Below are 26,634 nucleotides of genomic sequence, written 5' to 3' on the forward strand. Positions count from 1 at the left end.
GGCCACACCTTTTCACGTCCGAGGCAAAGATTTTTTATAACTAACTCAAGATAGGCCACGGCCTGTCGTTTCAATTGGGAGAAATTAATCCTAGTGTGGAAGAACAAGCAATGATGTGGGCAGAGCCACGAAAGCCTATTGCACCGTTTTATGACTTATTTGCATATTTCCGTTAGGGAACGCCTACTCTGTGACGTTCGCGTGTGCAATAACTCAATTCGCCCTTTGCACCCCTTCTAAAAAACGCAACTTTAAGAAACTTTGGCAAAGGGTAAAATCTACAACACTTAGTCCACTCTGTTCTTAACATATTATAGTTTTGAAAACAGAAAACTGTATCGAGATCAAATGTTTCATATATGAGAACATTTGCTACATGTCGGCCAAATCCATCTTGCTCCATCTTTTCCCACAGCCGGCCACTGGGCTTCTTCTCACCACCATATTTGGTAAGGAAAGGAAACGCCAACCGGATGCTTCACATGTGTACATCCGGTGAAATATGTGTCTCGTTGTTCTATCTGTGTCCGAGGGGGTTCAAAAAGAGTAGCAACTTCCGCGTTCTTTGCATAGCAACAGGTGAAGATGGCGGATTGTACGGACCCGGTTAAATAACGTGTGGGAAGTTGAAACCGAAAGAAGCCAGAAGTTGGGGTTTTTAAACTCTAAAACGGAGTGACAGAGTCCTCCAAGGACTTACATCGTAAGCCATGGCATCAGCTAATGTCCGGATCGGCCAACAAGCCTTGACCGTGCTGGATGTGGCACTTCGCGTCCCTTGCATCTTTATTATCGACGCCATTTTTAACTCTTACTATGATCCTGGGTCAGGATGGGCCGGGACAGCGGGGAAGATTTTAATCCGAGTCATGGGTAAGATAATTATTCGTTTTGGACCCCTACATGCGAGCAACTACCACCCTCTTGATAGCTAGCTAGTTACTATTGTACACATCAGGGTGGATGAGCCGCGTCACGTCAATGGCGAAGGGCCTCGACTACAGTCCACTCACTCCTTCCAAAGCCGATTTACCAGCGATAACAACTTGAAGACCTTGTTTTGCGCAGTTGTTAGCCAGCTAGGTAGCTAATAACTCTACCCCAACGAATTGTATGCTTCCTAGTACAGTTAGCTAGCCAACTAAGTAACGTGTTAAATAATATTTTGGTCATATGCCTGTCTATCAGACAAATGAATGCCAGCCAGGTGTTTTAAGATATTTTACTTATGGCCCAGTATTTAGTAAACTTGTGAAGAATAGGCTAAACCTGCTGTGTCCATAAAGGACAAATAGTTGACGGTGTGGCCTTCATTTTGGCCTGTCAATACTGTCAGACAAACATGTTTAGATGTCAAACAAACGTCTAACTAGCTTGCGGAACTCAATGCGCCTTTTTGAGGCATACTTACTGCCCTCAATTCCAACACAATGTTTGCGTGACAAACAGCCTACCTACCTAGTATACAAGTTACACTATATATAGAAAAGTATGTGGACACCCCTTCAAATTAGTGGATTTAGCTATTTCAGCCATACCCGTTGCTGACAGGTGTATAAAATTGAGCACACATGCATGCAATCTCCGTAGACTATGGAACGCCGCTTGGGTCTTTAGATGCATGTCATAACACTAGTTGACGCGTTAAATAAGCTTTTAATTTGACACGTCAAATAACAGAATTATGTTGTGTGTTCTGAATTTGCAAATTTGAATTTTACTATCAGTAGCACTGTCAAACTGTACTAAAAAAGTCTGCAAACAAGCACACACTGGCCACGAACAATGTGTTTACAATACCGCTTTGGTAATAAGGCATTATTTGTTCGACCGCCCAAAGTTAACGTAATAAGCAGCCAGCTAGCTTCATCTGGCTAGTGAGGCTCGACCGGGCCGGGTTATGTGTTGTGAAGATAGCCACAATAAAGATTAGGCACATTCGTGGAATTTGCGGTTTGCCTTCAAAATAAAAGTACCTCTTTTGAAAGTGATGCAGAAGGTTACAATTGGTGGAATCATGCCATATTTAGACTAGATGATGTTAAACAAGGTTGGAATGTGAAGCAATGAAATGGGGTATCAGTCTACTTGGTGACACCCACAGAACACAACTGTGCAGAGTTTACGCAAATATTAGCGTTGTAGCTCTTATCGCGAGACTGAGTGTGTGAAATCACCTCCCCAGTCAGCCTATTGTGTGTATTGACATTCATATTGCACTGTACAGCTTTACCTAAGGATTGGGGATCAATGAAATGGGGTATCAGTCTACTCAACACCCAATATTTTTTCCCAATGTCCTCAGAGTTATCAGACTTCAAAACATCAACGCAGTATTGTTTTTCCTCTGGAATAGTGTTCAATACACATAGGTTGACAATAAATGTGCCTCAATTGAGTTGTTTCAGAGTCCTGCAATAAGAGCTACGACGCTAATGTTCTCTGGGTGTCACTGAGTAGACTGATACCCCATGTCATTGATCCACAATCCATAGGTAATGCTGTACCAGTGAAATAAGTATGCCCCCAATGCATACATACATACAATGCAATTCTAAAGTATAATACATCCCGTGTGATTTTGTTTGTCAAATTAACAAAGTGTCTTTTGATTTTAAATAACATTCCAACCTCGTTTAGCATGATCTATTCAATTATGACATAAATCTATTTGTATTCAATTGCATCACTGTCAATGACATACTTTTATTCTGAAGGCTAACCGCAAAGTCCACTATTGTGGCTAGCTTCACATAGATGGGTCCGACCACCATTAATCAAATAAGAACTGTCTTATAAATTAGGGTCATTTTAGATGACACCTAGCTATATAGTTAGCTAACTAGCTATATGGCTACTGAAACAGATTGTCGTTTTGCTGTGTTTTTGGGGAAGAACATTGTTTGCATCCATCAGCTAGCTAGCTTTTTTACGACCAGCACTGTCCAGAGCTTGGGGAAGGGCAGGTGCGCGAGACAACTTTACCAGCATCATAGCATACATATCGATGAATCGTTGTGACATATGAAATACGAGTGATAGTGTAACCACTGTGTAATAACTATGTACAAAATTAATGAAAGTGTTAAATTATTATGACATGCAGTCATATCCAGGTCCTGATTGGTCAACAAGCTTATTGGGTATCTTTTTTGACACGTAAAGACCCAAACGGCATTCCATAATAGACTAACATTGGCAGTAGAATGGCCTTACTGAAGAGCTCAGTGACTTAAAACGTGGCACCGTCATAGGATGCCACCTTTCCATCAAGTCAGTTCTTTGAATTTCTGCCCTGCTAGAGCTGCCTGGTCAACTGTAAGTTCTGTTATTGTAAAAATTGTCTATCCTCGGTTGCAACACTCACTACTGAGTTCCAAACTGACTCTGGAAGCAACGTGAGCACAATAACTGTTCATTGGGAGCTTCATTAAATGGGTTTCTAGGCCGAGCAGCCGCATTGCCAAGTGTCGACTGGAGTGCTGTAATGCTCGCCGCCATTGGAGCAGTGGAAATGCGTTCTCTGGAGTAATGAATCACCCTTCACAATCTGGCAGTCGAATGGACAAATATGGGTTTGTCGGATGCCAGGAGAACGCTACCTGCCCCAATGCGCATAGTGCCAGCTGTGAAGTTTGGTAGAGTAGGAATAATAGTCTGGGGCAGTTTTTCATGGTTCAGGCTAGGCCACTTAGTTCCAGTGAAGGGAAATCTTAACGCTACAGCATACAATGACATTCTAAATTATTGTGTGCTATCAAACTTGTGGCAAAAGTTTTGGGAAGGCCCTTTCATGTTTCAGCATGACAATGCCCCTCATGCACAAAGCGAGGTCCATACAGAAATGGTTTGTCGAGATCTGTGTGGAAGAACTTGACTGGCCTGCACAGAGCCCTGACCTCAACCCCATCGAACACCTTTGGGATGAATTGAAACGCCGACTGCGAGCCGTCCTAATCGCCCTATATCAATGCCTGACCTCACTAATCATCTTGTAGCTGAATGGAAGCAAGTCTCCACAGCAATGTTCCAACTTCTATTGGAAAGCCTTCCCAGAAGACTGGAGTCTGTTATAGCAGCTAAAGGGGGACCAACTCCATATTAATGCCCATGATTTTGGAATGAGATGTTCGAGTAGGTGTCCACATACCTTTTGATCATGTAGTGTACCATACTACTCTCTCCTTGCAAACATGTCATTTAGACCTATGTAATGTTTTTCAGACACATTTTTAGTTTGCCTTGCCAGAAGATACCGACCCTACCGTTGTGGTTGTTTACACTGAGCTGCACTGGGGTAGGAACGCAATCATGGTTACATTAATTAAGACACCATGGAGCCGGTGTGAGATATGGGTCGGAAAACATACCGATGTATTGATGGGATATGCCACTGTACTCCATTAGACCTTTATCCACAATGATACATCGAAGATTAACGGTAGGGTCGGTATTTTCTGGCAAATAGTTTGCCTAAACAGTAAGATACTGCCAAATGACTGATTCTTCTCCAGCTAACTGTAGTTCTAAACCTTATCATAAATCAATACTTGTTATACAGTAGGGGGTTTATTTCTCGTGATGGCATGAAGGTAAAACATTGTTGTTGCATGCAGTGCAGAAACAATTTGTATGTTGACACTATGGTTTCAATTTCTTTCAGGTATCACGGTCTCCAGTGTGGTCCTGGTGTTATCACAGAAGGCCCTATTCAAGGTCTACACACTATTCTTCGCTGTGCTCCTGGGAGTGGCGGCCGTTCTTATCAACTACCACGCCACATCTCACATAGACTTCTACAGCGCCTACTACAAAGCAGCGCTGGGCTTCAGACTCCTACCACGAAATGGGCCCACCCTATGGCTGGGCATGGCCGTGGTGCAACTCCTTTTTGGCATGGGCTATGTGGTGCTGCTAAACCTTCAGTCTGTGTTTGCTGCTCTTATGGTCCTGGATATCATGATTCCGCTGTTGGGGCTCATAATCGAGCTTCCCGTGGACGTACGGCAACTGGTAGCGGTGGCCTCTGGCCTGGCTCTGGCTCTGAACACAGCTGTGTGCCTGGCCCTTAAGCTCAAGTGGTTCTACTACTCCTGCCGCTACGTCTACCTGCTGGTGCGTCACATGTACCGCATCTACGGGCTGCAGCTTCTGGTGGAGGACACCTGGAAGAGGATCCGCTTCCCGGACGTGCTGCGTGTCTTCTGGTTCACACGCATGACAGTGCAGGCCATCATCCTGGTCTACGTGGTCAAGGTGGTGCGGCACGAGAGCGGCGACCACAGCTACCTGACGTGGGACGTTTTCTGGGACCTGTTCAGCAACCTCATCATCAGCGGCTGTGACTCTATGCTGACAGTGTTGGGCATGAGCGCCGTCATCTCCTCCATCGCGCACTACCTGGGCCTCAGCATCCTAGCATTCATCGGCTCCACTGAGGAGGAGGACAAGCGGCTGGGCTTCGTGGCACCCGTTCTCTTCTTCATCCTGGCCCTGCAAACGGGCCTCAGTGGCCTGGACCCTGAGGAACGGCTGGTGCGGCTCAGCCGCAACATGTGCCTTCTGCTGACTGCCATCCTGCACTTCATCCATGGCATGACGGACCCCGTGCTCATGTCGCTGAGTGCCTCGCACGTCTCTTCCTTCCGCCGCCACTTTCCGGTCCTGCTGGTGTCGCTCTGTCTCTTTGTGCTGCCTGTTGTGCTCAGCTACGCCCTGTGGCACTACTATGCCCTCAACACCTGGCTGTTCGCCGTCACTGCCTTCTGCGTGGAGCTCTGCCTCAAGGTGGTGGTGTCGCTGACGGTCTACGGCCTCTTTATGGTGGATGGCTACTACAACGTGTTGTGGGAGAAGCTGGACGACTACGTTTACTACGTGCGCTCCATGGGCAGCGTCATCGAGTTTGTCTTTGGCGTCATCATGTTTGGCAACGGCGCCTACACCATGATGTTCGAGGCGGGCAGCAAGATCCGCGCCTGCATGATGTGCCTCCACGCCTACTTCAACATCTACCTGCAGGCCAAGAACGGCTGGAAGACCTTCATCAACCGCCGTACGGCCGTCAAGAAGATAAACTCCCTGCCGGAGGTGAAGGGCGACCAGCTGCGCGACATTGAGGACGTCTGCGCTATATGCTACCAGGAGTTTGCCACGTCTGCGCGCATCACCCCATGCCAACACTACTTCCACGCACTCTGCCTCCGTAAGTGGCTCTACATTCAGGACACATGTCCCATGTGCCACCAGAAGGTGTACATTGAGGAGGAGGTCCGGGACAAGGCACCCTTCTCCAACAACAACGGCTACGTGGCTCCAGGCGAGGATCTGGGCCAGTTTGCAGAGCCCGGCGGGGCAGAGGACGAAGCAGCCGCAGGTGGAGCTGAGCCTGAGAATGAACTACTGGAGGATAATGACAGTATTGAGTATGACGAGGATGAGTGGGGGACACAGAACAGGGAAACGCCTATAGAGGAAGACTATATTAATGATGACACAGACTCTAATGGGGACTGATCAGAATATAGAGAGAAATATATTATATATATATATATTTAAGTTAAAAACAATTTTCTCAATATCAGGGATGTCATTTATTTTCTCTTTTTAGATTTGTTTCCTTTCTTGTTTGTTTTTGGGCTAGCCGCAGAGGTGTAATTGCAATGACTGAGTGTGCCTAGGTGGTTGGGTGTCCCAAGAGGTGCAGTTCAGTGTGAGACCCACATTCCTCGTGTTTTGTAGGGATGCCGTTGGTCGTGTGTTTGCTGTTTTGCTGAAAGAAGGTAAGCTAGGAGCCGAGAGGGGTTACGCAGCGCCAAGAGCTCCGCGCTAAGAAGAGGTTTAATTAAAACGTGACGTGCTACTGTAATCACTGATATACCTCTTATCATTACTACTGGTCTCTTGTGTGACCTTGGTTAAATTGTGTACGTTATTGTACATGTAATAAAAATACACGTTCCCTTAGAAAAGATGTTGTATTCAAATTAGTGTTTTGACTCTACTTTACTCGATTTCAACAGATGTTTGAGTCATACCTTGGAACTGAAATTGCACCATGTTTTGATCAGACCATGTGTTAATTAAGTGATCTCTGCATTTCAACTAGCTCACTTCAAATAGTTGTAGCCATAGCCGCGGGGAGTAGGGGTGCTGCCCCTGAAAAATATGAATAAAAACTATTTTAAAACTAAAAAAATGTGCCATTTTTTCCCCTTACAAAAGCAGTGCACTGGGCCTTTAAAGATGAACTGACAGCGTTTTAACTACTTTGCAGATATGAAACAGACAACCATAATATCAGTAAAAATGATCAAATTCCCAGTTTATGCTATAAAACCAACTTTAAGAGGTTTTAAAAATAGGTTATATTTTCCTCAACATTCCATGATGTACACTTAGGCATTGTTGGCAGAATAGATGGATGGAGTTGACTGCCTGATTAATATAATTCACCAATACATTTCTTGATAGTCCACAAAATATTGCTATCAGGTTGTAAATCACAGCTGGCCTGGTACATTGTTTGCTACCTCCATTCGGGATGCACTCAGTTTCAATGACTCAATATTTTGGACAAAAACGGACGAATGTAACGAAGGCTGGGAATGTCAATCAAACTAGCAAGGGCAATGATCACAGGTCAGTCATTACCGTGGCTAATAGGCTAGTGTATCAACTTATGTAACAAGCTAAAAACACGGAGCCTAGCTAGCTGCTAGGAGGATGTCATTGGAGTGGGTGAGTGACTGACTTATTCCCCTCATATCGTTTTTCGGTGGCTGCACATGGCTAGAGATGCAGATGTCATTTGGTTAGCTAGCAAGAACTTGAACAACTGTTATCCAGTTAGTACATCTCTTGCATTCGCAAATTCACTCAGGCTATCTACACTGATTTTCAGAGCGCTCTCGTCTGAGTGTGTCAGAGCGCAGAATAACTGAATTTACGAACGCCCAACACCTGCTAGATATGACCGGTGTCAGTAAACATAGGCAAGAAAAGTAAGTTAGTCATGAACGCTTTAGATAACATGTAAACAGCCTAACCAGCTCTACTAGGGCGATTAAAATGGTCAGAGTGAGGCGTTCTTTCATTTGTGTCTGGAAGTAGTTAGCAAGTTAGCCAACTTTAGACAGTTAGCGTGGGCGCTTGGTTGGGACAAGAATTAATGCATTGGCAGGCAGCTGCAGAAGGATGAGTAGGCTACAATTCCCCATCGTTTATCAGTGCAATGTTGACGGGCAACTAGCTGAAAGTTTGAGATGGTTTAGCTAATGTCCCTTATCTTGTTGTTGATGTACATAACTTAGCGAGAGACTACCCTTTCATGGTTGTTTGATCAGTAAGACTGTAAAGTTCCTAAATCTAAGAGGACTCCCGTGATATTTACATATTTTCAGAAATCCATTCAGGTGTATTTGTGGCTTCTGGTGAATGCATTCTAATCTAAAGGTTGTGTTGCAACTGCCTGTAAACACAGTCCAGTTCAAAGTGAATGATGGCAGGCCTGTGTGGCAAATAGCTTGTTTACGTAAATGCCTACTGTAGCTCTGATTTGCTATGGTGGACCGGTCTGCGTAGACTCCTGGACGAGACAGATGTTTTATTTACTGAACTGTCTATTAATTGAACAAACGCACGGCCGCTTTCCCGCTCTATTGCTGTAGAATTTTCACATGCCATACTATACGTAATTCCCAAACATTCTAATAATTTATGAAAATGACCATATCTACGTGCTTGCTTGTCAGATTTTTTTTTTTAAAGGTGTCATTCTTCCTGGGGGTGTGAACAGATTTTAATATAAAATGCTGTCAGTTCACTTTAAGAGTGTTAGTGGACCGATATAGTGTCCGTAACTCAGGCAACAACAACAAAACTTGCACCCCCTCACTTCTTGCGCTTAGCGGAGCAGAGCTATTGTCAAGGAAGTGAGTTTGTGTTTATACAGGACGTATCGTCCCACCTACCGTCAACCAATCATGTCAACACGGAGCCCTCATTGTTACAAAATTTGAGAGGCGTCTGTCGATGCGGTACAGAGCTTGATTTGGCCTCTGCATGCCTCCAGATGATTGGCTCTTGCGTCACACCCCCCATACCAGGCCTCCGAAAACATGGTCGGATCAAGCATAAATTGGCTTTTATCCACTCTATTGCAGTTTTAAAACACAACAAAAATTACATTATTTAAAAATGGCAACAGCTTCCAGAGAAACTAACGTTTACAATGTTATTTTCAATATTAATTATTATCAAGAAAGGTAACTTGAAACTACTGAAAGTATCACTTGTCCTAATCAGGAATTGAAAGCTGTGCTTTGTTTCTTTCAGCAATGAAGGACTTTGATTATTGGTTTAGTTAGCTTTTTAATGAAAAGTAAAACTGTTAATTTAGCCATTTGTTAGATCAGCTTTAATAGTGGTTTGGTCAGTAAGTACCCAATAACACCTTCAAACACTGTAGTGAATGCACCCTTTTCATCACAGCATGACATGATCAGCAGTGATGAACTTTGAGCTGTTTTGACAAGTACCTAGGAGGAACTACCAGGGATAAGGGATCGACATTTTCCAACTCTGCCTACAACACACAAACCAAACTCAAACCTTACAAACCAAATGCTGAATCCTCACATAGATACTTGACAATGCAGCCATTAAAACACATTATTTGGCAAAACAAAGGTACTTCTGATCACACATGGCTACGAATGTAATAATGCCTCGAAATAATTTGAGTAGCGCATCCTGTTTTAAACCACAAGGTGGTAACATTACAGCATTTTTATAAACGTTGCTTTACAAACAGACAGCACGGGATGATTCACTAGTTGTTGGATATTTGATTGCCCATTTAGCCGAATGTATGTACATTGGACATTTTTATTTTATATTTGATACGTTTTGTGTTGCATTTTGGGAGATGTAGTTTACTACTACTCGAGGCGGAGCTCAGTCATGATGAAACTTGGACCAACAAATATCTCTGGAGACGTGGTAGCAAGAATAATTAATCTAGCTAGATGAATATACCTATGATATGTGAAAATGTGAGCTCAGTGTAGTAAATGATGATCGAGGAAGAACACGAGAAGAGAAACCATACGGTATTTGGGAGAAAAACTACATGGGTCGCAAGTGGAAGTAATCGAGGAAGGCTTCCAGTCGACGACTCGGCTCATAACATTGAGATCAGTTTTTTGGGCCATATCAAGACTTTCTGAGGAATTGCACGGACGTTTGCAGTGAAATTGCTTATTTCTCAAGCCAAAAAGAGTGGACCCGCAAACGCCACATTATTTTCTTACGGGTCGTCGACTCATATTAGCAGGCATGCCAGAGTCTTTGACATGCGGTTTTGTGCAATTAGCTTAAGTTGGCTAGCTAGCTATTGTTTTCCTTTCGCGAACTGCTGTCTTGCCAGGCACATTTAGTAATATATTATTCCAGAAATGCAACAGGAGTCGACTGCAGTTTGCTAACAACATTACTATTTCCAAAATAATAGAAGAGTGGACTTTCACTTTGCATGGGCATTACTTTATCTACAAAGTAACGTTGCAACTTGGCAATAATAGCTAGCTAGTTTAACTTTACTTGCTAGTGTGGTTTGGCTAGTTTGACTGCTCTCAAATGATTACGCTAACTCGTTCAATGTTGGCTACTTACGTTACTACAGTAAACTAGCTAGTTTTTCGAATTGGCTGGTTGGCAGTGCTGTTCAATGTCAAACTGGGGGAGAACCTATCCATTTTATTTGAAGGCTTTTGGGATACACCCACATTTTTTATTTGTACGAACAACACATTTGCCCCTTTTGCCACAATGTTCAAGCTTTGTCTTCAGAGAACTCTAGGATACACAGTCTCATCAAGGGCAGTGCTGGAAAGTGTCACCGCCGGAAAGGTTTTGAAGGTGTCCCACGTGCAAAGCTGTTGGATGGGAACGCTCGGACTCAACGAGCAGCGGGAGCACCTGAACTCTCCAAAAAGAGCAAAAGAATTCATCTACAGCCTTCACCCCAAAGAAAGAACATGTTTACTCAAAGAACTGCAGAGCTTTGAGTCCATAGCTATAGCACAAGGTAAGATAAAAACAGTTATTGTAATCAAGTTATGTCCAATTTCAAGGGTCACTAATTGATATTGTTTCAGATAAATTATAGGCCATATCTTACAGAGATGAGTAGAAATAAGTGGAGGGCGCCCAACCAGAGTGAGTAGGGGTGCAGCCAAAAAATGCAATCATTGAAAAGGAATAGGCGCAACGCTGGCACACCATTGAACATTATTTGTTTTATTTAAAGCAAGGTTAAAAGAAGGCCATTGAAGTCAAAACGGTAATCTTTTTAAGCTTGCTTAAAAAATATATAATCATGGTGGGCGTGTTGCTCCTTTTCAAATAGAAAGCAACATTTTCATAAGGCGTTTGGGTGGGGTTAGGAGACACCAGCGTGGAGGCCACTTTTGTGATTCATACCAATTTCCAAGGCGTTGCCTGTAACCTGCCCCTTCTCCCATTTCTATAACCAGAATAGATTCAGTCGACTTGCTTACAGCTGCACTGTGGATGAATAGGATTCCAGATTTAGATTAAGATGCCGCAGAGCCTGCGTGAGATATGGCTTGGAAAACGTACCCCAACTGTTAAACAGAGAAGATTGACGGTACTTCTCTGTGTAATATTTGGTATATTGTGACTATTCAGAATACAATGCATTTCTCATGCCTGGATTGAGGTATGTTTTCTGAGCCATATCTCTCGGCCGGCTCCACAGTGTCACAACCAAAACAAAAAGCAAATGCATCCAACAAGCTTGGAGTAATTATTGCGTGATAAGAATTTGGGCCAATATACCAAACTTTTGACTACAATACCAAGGCTGTCCCCGACTTAAAAAAAAAAACTTGTTTGACCGAGAGTTGCCTATTCTTTCAACCAATTGATTGCACAAAAAAATTTACTCTATTTTTCCACATTGACACACCCTATGTGTTTTAATAAAATCAACTATATCCATTGAGCTTGTCTGATGCTTTAAGCTTACGGTTTGATGCCTCGAGGGTGTCAGATCTAGATAAGCAGAAGAGAAAAAAAACTTAACCTGAACCCAACTATTCTCCTCCCGCCCCTGCTGGCTTTTGCAGATTCTGACATTACTCTCCTGAAGATACCGGTAATATGCTACATGAGTAGTCGGCAAACTTTCTCATGTGGAATGCCAATTTATCTTACCATTTCTACTAGGGATGCATGATATATCGATGAACATATCGGAATCGGCCGATATTAGACAAAAATGTCAACATCGGTTTCGGCCCAATGTCTAGTTTAACGGCAATATTAAAAACCGATGTCAAAGCTACCGTGCATACCTATATAACGTAGGTACATGACGTAATGACGCCACGTAAAATTTTGCACTACATGTGCAACACAGCATTCCTAACCTAGCCCACACACTGTCTGCTGTGTGGATCGAGCAGTCATTTGAAAGAGTAAGAACATTTCTGCAAGACAACTTAAAGGCGAAATCCATTAAAGCCAAGATAATAGAATTCATTGCCCTTGACAATCAACCGTTCTCTGTCGTGGGTGATATTGGCCTTTGCCGACTGGTCGAGCACCGGTACACAATTTTTTCAGATGTTGCCCTACCGGAGTTACAGTAATAGCGTCACTGCTATTAGCTTCACGACATACATACTATGGAATGCTGTTTGGGTCTTTGCGTGTCAAAAAAGATATAGTAGCACTGTCAAAGCTGTACAAAAACTTCTGCAAACACCGGCCACGAAATATGTTTTTACGATACCGCGTTGGTAATAAAGCATCATTTGTTCGACTGCAATTTCTGGAGTAGCTAGCTAGCTTTAGCGTGGTACCTAGCTAGCACCAATACAACCAGCCTGAAAACAATGACCAGTAGAAACTGCAGTCATTTTCATTATTTTTAGCAATGATTTAGGAATCCTTGTAAGTATTAGCTAGGTTGCAACTTGTTGTTGGCCTATTGAACTTGAACTTCAGTTCATGAAAATAAATAGCTAGTCAGCTACTTAACCCTTTTGCCCTAAGCTAACCTTATAAGCAGCCAGCTAGCTTCATCTGGCTAGTGAGGCTCGACCGGACCGGGTTATGTGTTGTGAAGCTAGCCATAATAAGGATTAGGGACAATAGTGGAATTTGCGGTTTGCTTTCAAGATAAAAGTATGTCATTGACAGTGAAGCAAATGAATACAAATAGAATTATGCCATACCTTTATTTTGAAGGCTAACCGCAGAGTTCACTATTGTGGCTAATCCTTATTGTCAATCAAATAAGAACTGTTTTATAAATTAGGGTTATTTTAGATGACAGCTAGCTAATGATAGTTACTGAAACAGATTGTCGTTTTGCTATGTTTTCGGGAAAGAACATAAACTCAGCAAAAAAAGAAACTTACCTTTTTCAGGACCCTGTCTTTCAAAGATAATTTGTAAAAAATCAAATGACTTCACAGACTTTCATTGTAAAGGGTTTAAACACTGTTTCCCATGCTTAAGTTGCTGCAGGGGGTGCTGAGATGTTGGCCGGGATAGGGGTAGCCAGGTGGAAAGCATGGTCAGCCGTAGAAAAATGCTTATCGAAATTATTGATTATCGTAGATTTATCGGTGGTGACAGTGTTTCCTATCCTCGGTGCAGCTGGGAGGAGGTGCTCTTATTCTCCACGGACTTTAGTGTCCCAAAACTTTTTGGAATTAGTGCTACAGGATGCACATTTCTGTTTGAAAAGTTAGCCTTAGCTTTCCTAAGTGACTGAGTATATTGGTTCCTGACTTCCCTGAAAAGTTCCATATCGCGGGGGCTATTCGATGCTAATGCAGAATGCCGCAGGATGTTTTTGTGCTGGTCAAGGGCAGTCAAGTCTGGGGTGAACGAAGGGCTATATATGTTCTTAGTTCATTTTTTTTTTTAAATGGGGCATGCTTATTTAAGATGGAGAGGAAAGCACTTTTGAAGAGCAACCAGGCATCCTCTACTGACGGGATGAGGTCAATATTCTTCCAGGATACTCGGGCCAGGTCGATTTAGAAAGGCCTGCTCGCAGAAGTATTTTAGGGAGCGTTTGACAGTGATGAGGGGTGGTCGTTTCACCGCGGACCCATTACGCACGCAGGCAGTGATCGCTGACATCATGGTTGAAGACAGCAGAGGTGTATTTAGAGGGCAAGTTGGTCAGGATGATATCTAAGAGCGTGCCCATGGTTACAGATTTAGGGTTGTACCTGTTAGGTTCCTTGATAATTTGTGTGAGATTGAGGGCATCTAGCTTAGATTGTAGGACGGCCGGGGTGTTAAGCATGTCCCAGTTTAGGTCACCTAACAGTACGATCTCTGAAGATAGATGGGTAGCGATCAATTCACATATGGTGTCCAGGGCACAACTGGGAACTGAAGGGGGTCTATAACAAGCGGCAACGGTGAGAGACTTTTTTCTGGAAAGGTGGATTTTTAAAAGTAGAAGCTCGATTTGTTTGGGCACAGACCTGGATAGTATGACAGAACTCTGCAGGCTATCTTTGCAGTAGATTGCAACTCCACCCCCTTTGGCAGTTCTATCTTGTCAGAAAATGTTATAGTTAGGGATGGAAATTTAAGGAGTTTTGGTGGCCTTCCTAAGACAGGATTCAGACACGGCTAGGACATCCGGGTTGGCAGATTGTGCTAAAGCAGTGAATAAAACAAATTTAGGGAGGAGGCTTCTGATGTTGACATGCATGGAACCAATGCTTTTACGGTTACAGAAGTCAACAATTGAGCGCACCTGGGGAATGGGAGGGATGCTGGAGGCTGCAGGACCTGGGTTAACCTCTACATCAACAGAGGAGGAGTAGGATAAGAGTATGGCTAAAAGAACTGGTCGTCTAGTGCTTTCGGAACAGAGAGTAAAAGGAGCAGATGTCTGGGCGCGGAAGAATAGATTCAAGGCATAATGTACAGACAAGCGTATGGTAGGATGTGAGTACTAGAGGTCGACCGATTAATCGGAATGGCCGATTTTAATTAGGGCCGATTTTCAAGTTTTCATAACAATCGGAAACTTGTATTTTTGGACACCGATTTGGCAGATTTTTAAATATATATATTTTTTAACACCTTTATTTATCCTTTATTTAACTAGGCAAGTCAGTTAAGAACACATTCTTATTTTCAATGACGGCCTAGGAACGGTGGGTTAACTGCCTTGTTCAGGGGTAGAATGACAGCTTTTTACCTTGTCAGCTCGGGGATTCAATCTTGCAACCTTACAGTTAACTAGTCCAACGCTCTAACCACCTGATTACATTGCACTCCACGAGGAGACTGCCTGTTTTACGCGAATGCAGTAAGAAGCCAAGTTGCTAGCTAGCATTAAACTTATCTTATAAAAAACAATCAATCAATCATAATCACTAGTTAACTACACATGGTTGATGATATTGCTAGTTTATCTAGCGTGTCCTGCGTTGCATATAATCGATGCGGTGCGTATTCGCGAAAAAGGACTGTCTTGCTCCAATGTGTACCTAACCATAAACATCAATGCCTTTTTTTAAATCAATACACAGAAGTATATATTTTTAAACCTGCATATTTTGCTGAAAGAAATCCACGTTAGCAGGCAATATTAACCAGGTGAAATTGTGTCACTTCTCTTGCGTTCATTGCACGCAGAGTCAGTGTATATGCAACAATTTGGGCCGCCTAATTTGCCAGAATTTTACGTAATTATGACATAACATTGAAGGTTGTGCAATGTAACAGGAATATTTAGACTTATGGATGCCACCCGATAGATAAAATACGGAAAGGTTCCGTATTTCACTGAAAGAATAAAGGTCTTGTTTTCAAGATGATAGTTTCCGGATTCGACCATATTAATGACCTAAGGCTCGTATTTCTGTGTGTTATTATGTTATAATTAAGTCTATGATTTGATAGAGCAGTCTGACTGAGCGATGGTAGGCACCAGCAGGCTCGAAAGCATTTATTCAAACAGCACTTTCATGCGTTTTGCCAGCAGCTCGTCGCTGTTCTTCAAGCATTGAGCTGTTTATGACTTTAACCTGTTTGGGCTGCAGGGGCAGTATTGAGTAGCCGGATAAAAGGTGCCCATTTCAAACGGCCTCGTACTCAATTCTTGCTCGTACAATATGCATATTATTATTACCATTGGATAGAAAACACTCTCTAGTTTCTAAAACCGTTTGAATTATATCTGTGAGTAAAACAGAACTCCTTTTGTAGCAAACTTCCTGTCAGAAAGTGAAAAATCTGAAATCGATGCTCTGTTCTAGGATCTGCCTATAAATGTGCTTGATATGTATGAGTATACATGCACTTCATACGCCTTCCACTAGTTGTCCCATAGGCTGTGAGAGGTGAAATGGGGTTTCTAGGTGTTTCTATGGTGAAAAGAGAGCTCTTGGAATGACATGACCCCAGAATTCCTTTGTCCAGGAAGCGCATAGAGGTCACCGGTAATGGCTTCGGAAAAGCAATTGTTATAGACGTGTTATATCTCCGGCTTTGATTTTATTTGATAAATGTGATCATATCATCGTAAAGTATGTTTTTTCAATATAGTTTCATCAGATTATTGAAATATTTTCGGGAGTTTAGGCGTCTTGCGTTCTCTGGGTATGGTGAAGATGGAGAGCTACGCGCCACTTGGCTAGTTAGCTTGCTAATTCGAGAGGGAAGAAGGCCGTTCTAAAACCAAACAACGATTGTTCTGGACAAAGGACACCCTTGTACAACATTCTGATGGAAGATCATCAAAAGTAGGACCAATTTTATGATGATATTTCATATATCTGTCGGAATATGTTGACAATTATTTTGCGCCCAGATTTGGGCTTTCTCTCGTTTATAACGTAAACTGGATGTGGTAATGAAGTTATTTTTAGAATTCTAACACGCCGATTTCATTAAGAACTAATGTATCTATCATTTCCTATACAACATGTATTTTTTAGTAACGTTTATGTATAGTTATTTGGTCAGAATAGTTGTGTCAGAAAAATATCCGGACGTTGTGAAAAAGATGCTACGTTAGCACAATGTATAACCACTGATTTCAGCTCTAAATATGCACATTTTCGAACAAAACATAAGTGTATGTATAACCTGATGTTATAGGACTGTCATCTGATGAAGCTTATCAAGGTTAGTCAAAAATTATATATCTTTTGCTGGTTTGTTACGATCGCTAACTTTTGCTACTGGGAAATGGCTTGTGTTTCTGGCTATTGTGGTAAGCTAATATAACGCTATATTGTGTTTTCGCTGTAAATATTGGCTGGAATCACAAGATGCCTGTCTTTCATTTGCTGTACACTATGTATTTTTCAGAAATGTTTTATGATGAGTATTTAGGTATTTGACGTTGGTGTCTGTAATTATTCTGTCTGCTTTCGGTGCAATTTCTGATTGTAGCTGCAATGTAAACTATGATTTATACCTGAAATATGCACATTTTTCGAACAAAACATAGATTTATTGAATAACATGTTATAAGACTGTCATCTGATGAAGTTGTTTCTTGGTTAGTTTGGTTGGTTCTTGGTTAGTTAGGTTGGCTTTGTGCATGCTACCTGTGCTGTGAAAAATGTCTGTCCTTTTTTGTATTTGGTGGTGAGCTAACATAAATATACGTGCTGTTTTCGCTGTAAAACATTTTAAAAATCGGACATGTTGGCTGGATTCACAAGATGTTTATCTTTCATATGCTGTATTGGACTTGTTCATGTGTGAAAGTTAAATATTTCTAAAAAATATATTTTGAATTTCGCGCCCTGCACTTGAAGTGGCTGTTGTCATATTGTGGCCGGCCTCGGGCTTGCAGCCAGAAGAGCCCATCAACTCCCGAGATTAGGCTGGTGTAACCGATGTGAAATGGCTAGCTAGTTAGCGGAGTGCGCGCTAATAGCGTTTCAAACGTCACTCGCTCTGAGACTTGGAGTGTTTGTTCCCCTTGCTCTGCAAGGGCTGCGGCATTTGTGGAGCGATGGGTAACGCTGCTTCGAGGGTACTGGTTCGAGCCCAGGTTAGGGCGAGGAGAGGGACGGAAGCTATACTGTTACACTTGCAATACTAAAGTGCCTATAAGAACATCCGATAGTCAAAGGTATATGAAATACAAATCGTATAGAGAGAAATTGTCCTATAATTCCTATAATAACTACAACCTAAAACTTCTTACCTGGGAATATTGAAGACTTTTACTTCTCCAACATTTTGTTTTTGCATTATTAAACCAAATTGAACATGTTTCATTTTATTTGAGGCTAAATAGATTTTATTGATGTATTATATTAAGTTAAAATAAGTGTTCATTCAGTATTGTTGTAATTGTCATTATTACAAATATATATTTTTTTAAATCGGCCGATTAATCGGTATCGGCGTTAAAAAATCATAATCGGTCGACCTCTAGTGAGTACAGTGGAGGTAAGCCTAGGCATTGAGTGACGATGAGAGGTTTTGTCTCTAGAGGCACCATTTAAGCCAGGTGAGGTCACCGCATGTGTGGGGGGTGGAACAAAAGGGCTAGCTTAGGCATATTGAGCAGGGCTAGAGGCTTTACAGTGAAATAAGACAAAAATCACTAACCAAAACAGCAATAGACAAGTCATATTGACATTAGGGGGAGGCATGTGTAGCCGAGTGATCATAGGGTCCAGTGAGTAGCTAGGCGAGCTGGAGGCACGGTGATTGACATCTAGCAGATGGGCCTCAGGGGGACGTCGCAACGGGAGAGCCTGTTGAAACCCCCTCGGACAGTTACGTCGGCAGACCAGTCGTGATGGATCGGCGGGGCTCCGTGTCGGCAGCAAAGGGTCCAGGCCAATTTGCAAAAGAGTTATTGAAGCCCAGGAATTGTCTGATGGATCTCTTCGGGTCGTCGGGAGATGGGCCTAGCTCGAGGCTAACTGGTGCTTGCTTCGGGACAGAGACATTAGCCAGGAGTAGCCACTCGGATAGCAGCTAGCTAGCTGCGATGATCCAGAGTAAAGGTTCAGAGCTTGCGGTAGGAATCCGGGGATGTGGTAGAGAAAAGCAGTCCGATATGCTCTGGGTTGATATCGTGCTGTGCAGACTGGCAGGAATTGACCGGGCTGAGGCTGGCAGATGTCCGAGTTAACGGTGATGACCGCTAGCAGTGGCTAACTGACTAGTAGCTAGTTAAGGGGCTCCTGAAGGGGGTTCCGGTTCTAAACTATAAAAAAAAAAATAGCAGATCCATACCACATTGGATGAGGTGGGTTGCAGGAGAGTATTTTCAGTCCGTAGATGGAAATTGAGATTAAAAATATAAAAAATGTATATGAAGAAAAACGATATATACACGGGACAAGACAATCAAAACAGACATCCCACTGCTACGCCATCTTGGGGTATTGTGTGTATTAAAAAAAGAAAAAAAGTAATTTAGAATAAGGCTGTAAAGTAACAAAATGTGGAAAAGGGAGGGGTCTGAATACTTTCCGAATGCACTGTAGTCACCTGTCATGAGATGTGAATGTCAGATACTGCTTCCTTGTTCCATGTCACCCTGTCTTCATGTTCAACAAGAAATCCCCAGGAGAGTCGCTTAGTGATTCAAATAACTTTTAAGTATTTTTTTGACAATCTTGTCACTAGTTGTAAGCCTTGTGATTACGACATCAGCTTAAACAGCTTTTAACACAGAAATTGCATTGAATATCAAGGCAGTATGGCGTTGTAGTAATCGGCTCTTTGAAATGATAAACCTGTTATCCAAACAAGAATGCAACTGTGCCAAGCATCATAATGAACAGATCAAGGGATGATTGACTGTCCACCCAGCACCAAATCTGTAATGGCAAGACCCCATGTCTCAGCATTTTATGCCAATATAACAATAATAAGTTGGTTTACAAGTTGGAGTGGTCAGAAGTATGTTGAATAAATGCAGTTTCTCTCCCTTAGAAGCCATTAAAAAGCAATCAATAGTCTTGTCTGCAACGCCAATTTCAGTCAAATCGTTTTAGCAGATTTCTGGCTTTTGATCTATGTAGTCATTTTACAATCTCTCTGGCATCTGGCTGCATTGCCCATTGTTCACTGGCAAACAAAACATGTTGGCACATATTTCCATATTTTCCCCTCCAATTTAATTTAGGATATATTTACTTTCACTAATTTTATGGAGACTAAATTGGCCATCAGAGACTAGACAAACACACCTCTTCTCCAATTTGGTTCCTAGCAGCAGGTACAGCTACTCTTATCTGATGTTTTGGCTGTTGGAGAAGTGCCAGTTCCTCAGAACTGTGACAGCTGGCAGATGGCGACGATTGCCACAGACGAGATGAATAGACAGCTCTGTAATTAGGCAGAGGCAGATGCACCACTCCAGCTAAGCTCTGAGGGAAAAAACCCATCATCGCAGCACTGCTGCCTGCTGTGCCAGTTTTTCAGAAAGGTCATTTTAGAATGCAGTGTTGATATCGCTCTAAAATTATGTTGTCTAGGTCTCACTGATTCCTCTGAAATGAATGAAGTGGAGGACATTGGAGTGGCAGATGACATGTAGCCTTATGCTATTTCTCATGGAATATCTACTGGCTGCAGATTGCACAGATATCAATTTTGGAGTCATAGAAGTTTTGGGATATTTTCCCATGCTCCTAGTCTTTTTCCCCCATAAGTCAACAGAAATGAAATCAAACCATAAGCCTTTGTTGTGCCAGATGGTATTGTTTCCTCAGTCACTACCAACATGTTTATTATTGGTTTTAAAAAGATGAATGTCCAGAGCCTTTTACGTCTCATTTTTCACTCTCCCTCAAGCACTTTTCTTTCAGTCACAACATAAGTTTGTGGGTTCTATAGTCCACACTGAAAACCTGTTCTCTTTTATCAGCAGCTGTGCACTCATGAGCAGTTTGGCCTGCTGCTTTTGATTTAATAAGTAGGCTATTTCATGACATCAATTGTATTTCCATTCCCATTTAACTGCTTCAGTTGGGGGTCACCTCACCCTAGTCTTGGGTTACCCCTCCAGAAATAGCGCCCCAACCCCTCTGTCTCAAGGGAGCATCTTTGACCTATTCCAACCATGGTCACATATAGAGTTGTGAATCTGCTTAGCGCTGTGCTGGGGTTTGTGTGTTTGTTTTTAAAACTGAACTCTTAATGAAGGACCCAATTGGGGCTAAAGGCATTTGTCTCCCATAATTCACGCAGGATGCACCTGGCCACTGTCCCAGAGTGCAACCTGCTCTAGTGACCAAATGCAAACTCAATCTCTTTTATGAGACATGGAAATAAATCACCTTTCCATTCTGGACCCATGCTACTACTATCACAACCAGGGGTTGGAACCAAAATAAATTTTCAATCGCTTCGTTCTGAACAGAACCGTTATTTATTTTTTTGTTTCTGTTCCACTGTTCCGACCAGCAAAATAAAGTTCTGAACCGGTTGGAACCCCCAAGAAGTACCTGGTTTATGTCGTTCCTTTTTAACCTGAAAGTCTAAGCCTTTAGGGGGGACGGGACTTTCGTTTACGGTTTTGATTCTGTTACTCTAATAATTTTTATTTTCTGTTCCCTAAACCGGTTCTAAAACCTGACTACTGCTAATGAATGGGGGGGGGGGAAACTACCGGTATATGATAAGAGTAATGGGAGACGTGCATGCCTGTCCACATTCACTCCCACAAAACAGTTGACTGACTAGTAGTACAATAACTTCTAAACACATTTACTGAATATCCTACCCAAGAATTTGTTTCTCCCAAGACCATTGAATATTGGCACCTCTTGGCTAGAGCGGAGTTGTTCATTCAACGTTAGGCCTATACAGTGAATAATATGCTGGAAAGTTGGCAGAAACACCTCTGTGCCAAGCTTTTCGGGAAGAAAAAATTAGGGTGGATTAGGATCTGAAAGATCTCCCCAAGTGCACATAATTTTGCAAATAATTGTTTATGTTTTTGATGTTCTTGCCTTTCAGAGACGCAAGAGACTTCACCGCTTACTCAAGCTCAGATCAGATACGGTAAGATAAAAGCTGTCACTAAAATTATGAATAAAATGGTTTTTTTTGTACCATAGAGATATTTATAGCTCAAAAGTTTTCACAGTGGGATCAGAGGTCTACCCTTCCGTAGCCACATTATACACCTTGGAAAAGAGTCTCTAATTGTCTTATCAGCTTTGTTTCCCAGTCGCTCTACCCTAGTGCTATTTATCTTAAAATAACCAACAATATAGTGTGTGTGTGTAGGGAAATGTTTGAGTCAGCCATTGAAAATGACAGTCAGTGTCAGCTTTCGAACAGTGGTACTGAGCTAGTTTTTGCCAAGTTGTCTGACAGTATAGAAATTGTCAGTAGTACATTGCCCTCATAAACATACAGTACACGCAGGCACACACAAGCATGTGGGAGTCACTTAGTGACAGGGTAGTGTCAGTCACTCGCATCACTCAACAGGAACATTCCTATTCACATGATGGAGACAACTCCCAAGACAGATTGATTTTAGCAGCAAACTATAAGAATATTTTTATTTTTAATATTATTTACAATTTTGCTTTCAGTGCTCCTACACAATGCAATCCCCTTCATTGGTTTTGGCTTCCTGGACAATGCCATCATGATTGCGGCAGTAAGTGGTATGACTTTTTTAGGTGGTTGAATTTACATATTGTTTAGTTTTAAATTAGCATTTGAAATGTATTTTGTATTTCACATTGTAGATGGTCTATGGGAGGATAAATGGGAGCATTGAGATTTGTTTTGTTTTTGAAAGTCAACATGAATATCTAACACCAAGAAACAATTGTCAATGTAATATTTCTGCTTTTGACTTTTAGGGAACCCAGATTGAGTTGTCTATAGGGGTCACCTTTGGACTATCGACCATGGCAGGTAAGATTGATTGTGATCTGAAACATTGAAATGTAGCAGCAGCTCCCTCAATGGACATTGGTCGACTTGGAATACTTCAACATTCTGAGTGGTGCAGCGGTGTAAGGCATTGCATCTCAGTGCAAGAGGCGTCACTTCTGTTCCTGGTTCGAATCCAGGCTGTATCACATCCGGCCATGATTGGGAGTCCCAAAGGGTGGCGCACAATTGGCCCAGCATCGTCCGGATTTGGCCGTCATTGTAAATAAGAATTTGTTTTTAACTGACTTGCCTAGTTAAATAAAGGTTAAATAAAATGTAAAAAAACAGCCTTACAGGGGTCAGTTATCTTACAGTATAACCAAAAGAGCAAAATAAACAGTCTAGATGTGGTATCCATGTGCTATGGATACCACATCAAAAGATACCCCTATCCTGATTTCAGAGTGAAACCAAAAGTACATATTGGGTTACCATCTGATTTGGAAGGTGATGATGGTATATCCAGTCTAGTAAATTCCACATCCTGTGACAGTAGATGGCATTCATTTTACCCTCCACTATGGGGCCTGATGGATTTTGTAGACTACTTTTTTGGAAGCATGTAAGCTACTGTCCCTGACTGGAATTCTTCAAATGACAAATACTTTTGTTTATTTGATGTCTGCTTTTTCCATTGATGGCTACGGCAGCTATTCCAATTGGGATAAAGAATCTCCCAAGAATTGTGGGATGCTTTTGTTTAGGCAGTATACCTTTGTTTAGAGTAGACTAATATGTTTCCCTCATGCCAAATGAATCTGTATTTAACTGATTGACCACTGAGCACATCTGATCAGTCCCAGACAACTGCTTTTGCAAGGCTTTGGATTCGTTAGACTGAGATACTCACATTCTGCTTATGCTCCCCAAAAATACTTTTCAGTACACCAAAACAAATTTCGTGATGCAACACTAGTGTGCGGAACCGAATTCTTGGACCACTCTAGCACCTTGGGGTTCACTTTTGCATTATCACCACTATCCAAGAAATAACAGTTTAATCAGTGAGTACAAGAACATATAGATTCTTGCCAAATCCAATTCTCATAGTCAGCGCTGTCTAATGCTGGCTCATGTTAATACACATCGATCTAGTTGAATGCATTGTGCTTGAAATTGGCTCATCTCATCCATAATTTACCAAGTGCTATTATATAGTGCCACTACACATCCTCACCACAGTGCAATTTATGGTTGCTCCTTATCCCAGTGTGATGCACAAGCTGCGTTTTCACGATGCTGTCAGGGTTTAAAGCAGCCAGATCTAAGTAGTTCCTTGGGCTGGTCAATATTGTGGCTGACTTTTGAGAGCTCCCTGATGCTAATGAAACGGAGTGATAATACAATTCAGTACACTGATCTAATTGCAAACTGTAGAGACAGTGGCTGAACTTAAAAAAAAAAAAAAAGGGTCAACAGCCTCTCAGCATGTTTAAACAAAGATCAGAAGAACAGGAGCAGTTGTATTGAAAAAGATTGAACTGATTTTGAGAATCATTTGGTTGAAAGACTATGCATAAACCCCTGTTATTCCCCTTCTGTTACAGCTGCAGCTCTTGGGAACTTGGTTTCAGACCTGGCTGGACTTGGGTAAGAGGACCAACCACTCCTCCGTTAGTTCCATCACAGTCTAAATATTAGACCTATCAAAGCCGTGCAAGTACTTCAGGGGTGGGGGTCACACGTTACTGGGTAGACTGGTATGATTATGAAATTAGTGTGTGAATTTATTTTCCGTGAAAATTTGACCTTGAAATGGAAGGGTAATAAAAAAATGTACATGACTACCATAGCTGGGTTTCTTATATTGTCCTTCTGTGGGCAGTCTTGCAGGATACGTGGAAATCCTAGCTTCCAGGCTAGGGATGCAGGTTCCTGACTTGACCCCCAAGCAGGCAGACATGTGGCAGACCAGGGTTAGCTCCCACGTGGTGAGTGTTTAGAAATGATCTTTATGGGCTGGCCTAGTACTGGACTAAAAATCTTAATCTGGTTATGAGAAACTGGCCATATATAAATTGAGATATTTAGAGGATGGCTGGGTTACTAGTTATCCATGTTCAAAGAGTTATGATAACCTAATAGACATGCATTCTTCTCAGGGAAAAGGCATTGGAGTCACAATCGGATGCATTCTCGGAATGTTCCCCCTGCTATTCCTAGGGGATGATGAAGATGAGCACAAGAAAAAAGAAGCACAAACAAACACCCCAAACTCTTAACAGCATGGTAACAATCTTTTTGGTCTCGAGTCAATTGCAACAAGCATCATCAGCATGATTTTAGTTGATCTCTATCTCTGAAAACCTTCTCTATTTCATTATATATGCCATTTACCAGACGCTTTTATCCAGTGACTTAGTCATGGGTGCATACATTTTACGTACGGATGGTCCCGGTAATCAAACCCACTATTCTGGCATTGCAAGCTCCATGCTCTACCAACTGAGCTACCAGATAATCTTCTGAAAATGTATTATGAGCCATTAGGCTTTAAAGTAGTTGCATTTGATGGCAAGGTATTTTCGCAGGATGGATTTCGTTGAACATTTGTTTGAGATTAAGTTAAATCAATGTACACTACCGGTCATAAGTTTTAGAACACCTACTCATTCAAAGGTTTTTATTTTATTTTTACTCTTTTCTACATTGTAGAATAATAGTGAAGACATCAAAACTATGAAATAACACATATGGAATCATGTGGTAACCAAAAAAGTGTTATATATTTTATATTTGAGATTCTTCAAAGTAGCCTCCCTTTGCCTTGATGACAGCTTTGCACACTCTTGGCATCTCTCAATCAGCTTCACAGTCTTGAAGGAGTTCCCAGATATGCTGAGCACGTGTTGGCTGCTTTTCCTTCACTCTGCAGTCCGACTCATCCCAAACCATCTCAATTTGGTTGAGGTCGGTGGATTGTGGAGACCAGGTCATCTGATGCAGCACTCCATCACTCTCGTTCTTGGTCAAATAACCCTTACACAGCCTAGAGGTGTGTTGGGTCATTGTCATGTTGAAAAACAAATGATAGTCCCACTAAGTCCAAACCAGATGAGATGGCGTATCGCTGCAGAATGCTGTGGCAGCCATGCTGATTTAGTGTGCCTTGATTTGTAAATAAATCACAGACAGTGTCACCAGCAAAGCCCCCCCACATTATAACACCTCCTCCTCCATGCTTTACAGTGGGAAATACACATGCGGAGATCATCCATTCACCCACACCGCGTCTCACAAAGACACAGCGGTTGGAACCAAAAATCTCCAATTTAGACTTCAGACCAAAGGACACATTTCCACTGGTCTAATGTCCATTGCTCGTGTTTCTTGGCCCAAGCAAGTATTCTTCTTATTGATGTCCTTTAGTAGTGGTTTTTCAATTTGACCATGAAGGCCTGATTCACACAGTCTCCTCTGAATTCTTGATGTTGAGATGTCTGTTACTTGTGACTGTGAAGCATTTATTTGGGCTGCAATTTCTGAGGCTGGTAACTCTAATGAACTTATCCTCTGCAGCAGAGGTAACTCTGGGTCTTCCATTCCTGTGGCGGTCCTCATGGGAGACAGTTTCATGATGGCTCTTGATGGGTTTTTGTGACTGCACTTGAAGAAACATTCAGTTCTTGACATTTTCCGTATTGACTGACCTACATGTCTTAAAGTAATTATGGACTG

At 42.1% G+C, this 26,634-nt stretch overlaps 2 protein-coding genes across 2 annotated transcripts; both read left to right on the plus strand.

Moving 5' to 3' along the window:
* Positions 1 to 527: 527 nt before the first annotated feature.
* Positions 528 to 6,973, plus strand: LOC120027203 (E3 ubiquitin-protein ligase RNF139-like). Its single transcript, XM_038972095.1, has 2 exons — positions 528 to 873; positions 4,664 to 6,973. Exons 1-2 carry the CDS (start codon positions 711 to 713, stop codon positions 6,514 to 6,516), a joined length of 2,016 nt encoding a protein of 671 aa, XP_038828023.1. The 5' UTR covers positions 528 to 710; the 3' UTR covers positions 6,517 to 6,973.
* Positions 6,974 to 9,978: 3,005 nt separating this feature from the next.
* On the plus strand, positions 9,979 to 25,590 carry LOC120027170 (transmembrane protein 65-like). Its single transcript, XM_038972041.1, has 7 exons — positions 9,979 to 11,089; positions 22,018 to 22,062; positions 22,605 to 22,672; positions 22,881 to 22,935; positions 24,504 to 24,546; positions 24,782 to 24,887; positions 25,059 to 25,590. The coding sequence occupies exons 1-7, from the start codon at positions 10,831 to 10,833 to the stop codon at positions 25,176 to 25,178; spliced, it is 696 nt and encodes a 231-aa protein (XP_038827969.1). The 5' UTR covers positions 9,979 to 10,830; the 3' UTR covers positions 25,179 to 25,590.
* Positions 25,591 to 26,634: the final 1,044 nt, after the last annotated feature.

Source organism: Salvelinus namaycush, chromosome 32 (assembly GCF_016432855.1).
Source record: "Salvelinus namaycush isolate Seneca chromosome 32, SaNama_1.0, whole genome shotgun sequence".
Classification (NCBI taxonomy): domain Eukaryota; kingdom Metazoa; phylum Chordata; class Actinopteri; order Salmoniformes; family Salmonidae; genus Salvelinus; species Salvelinus namaycush.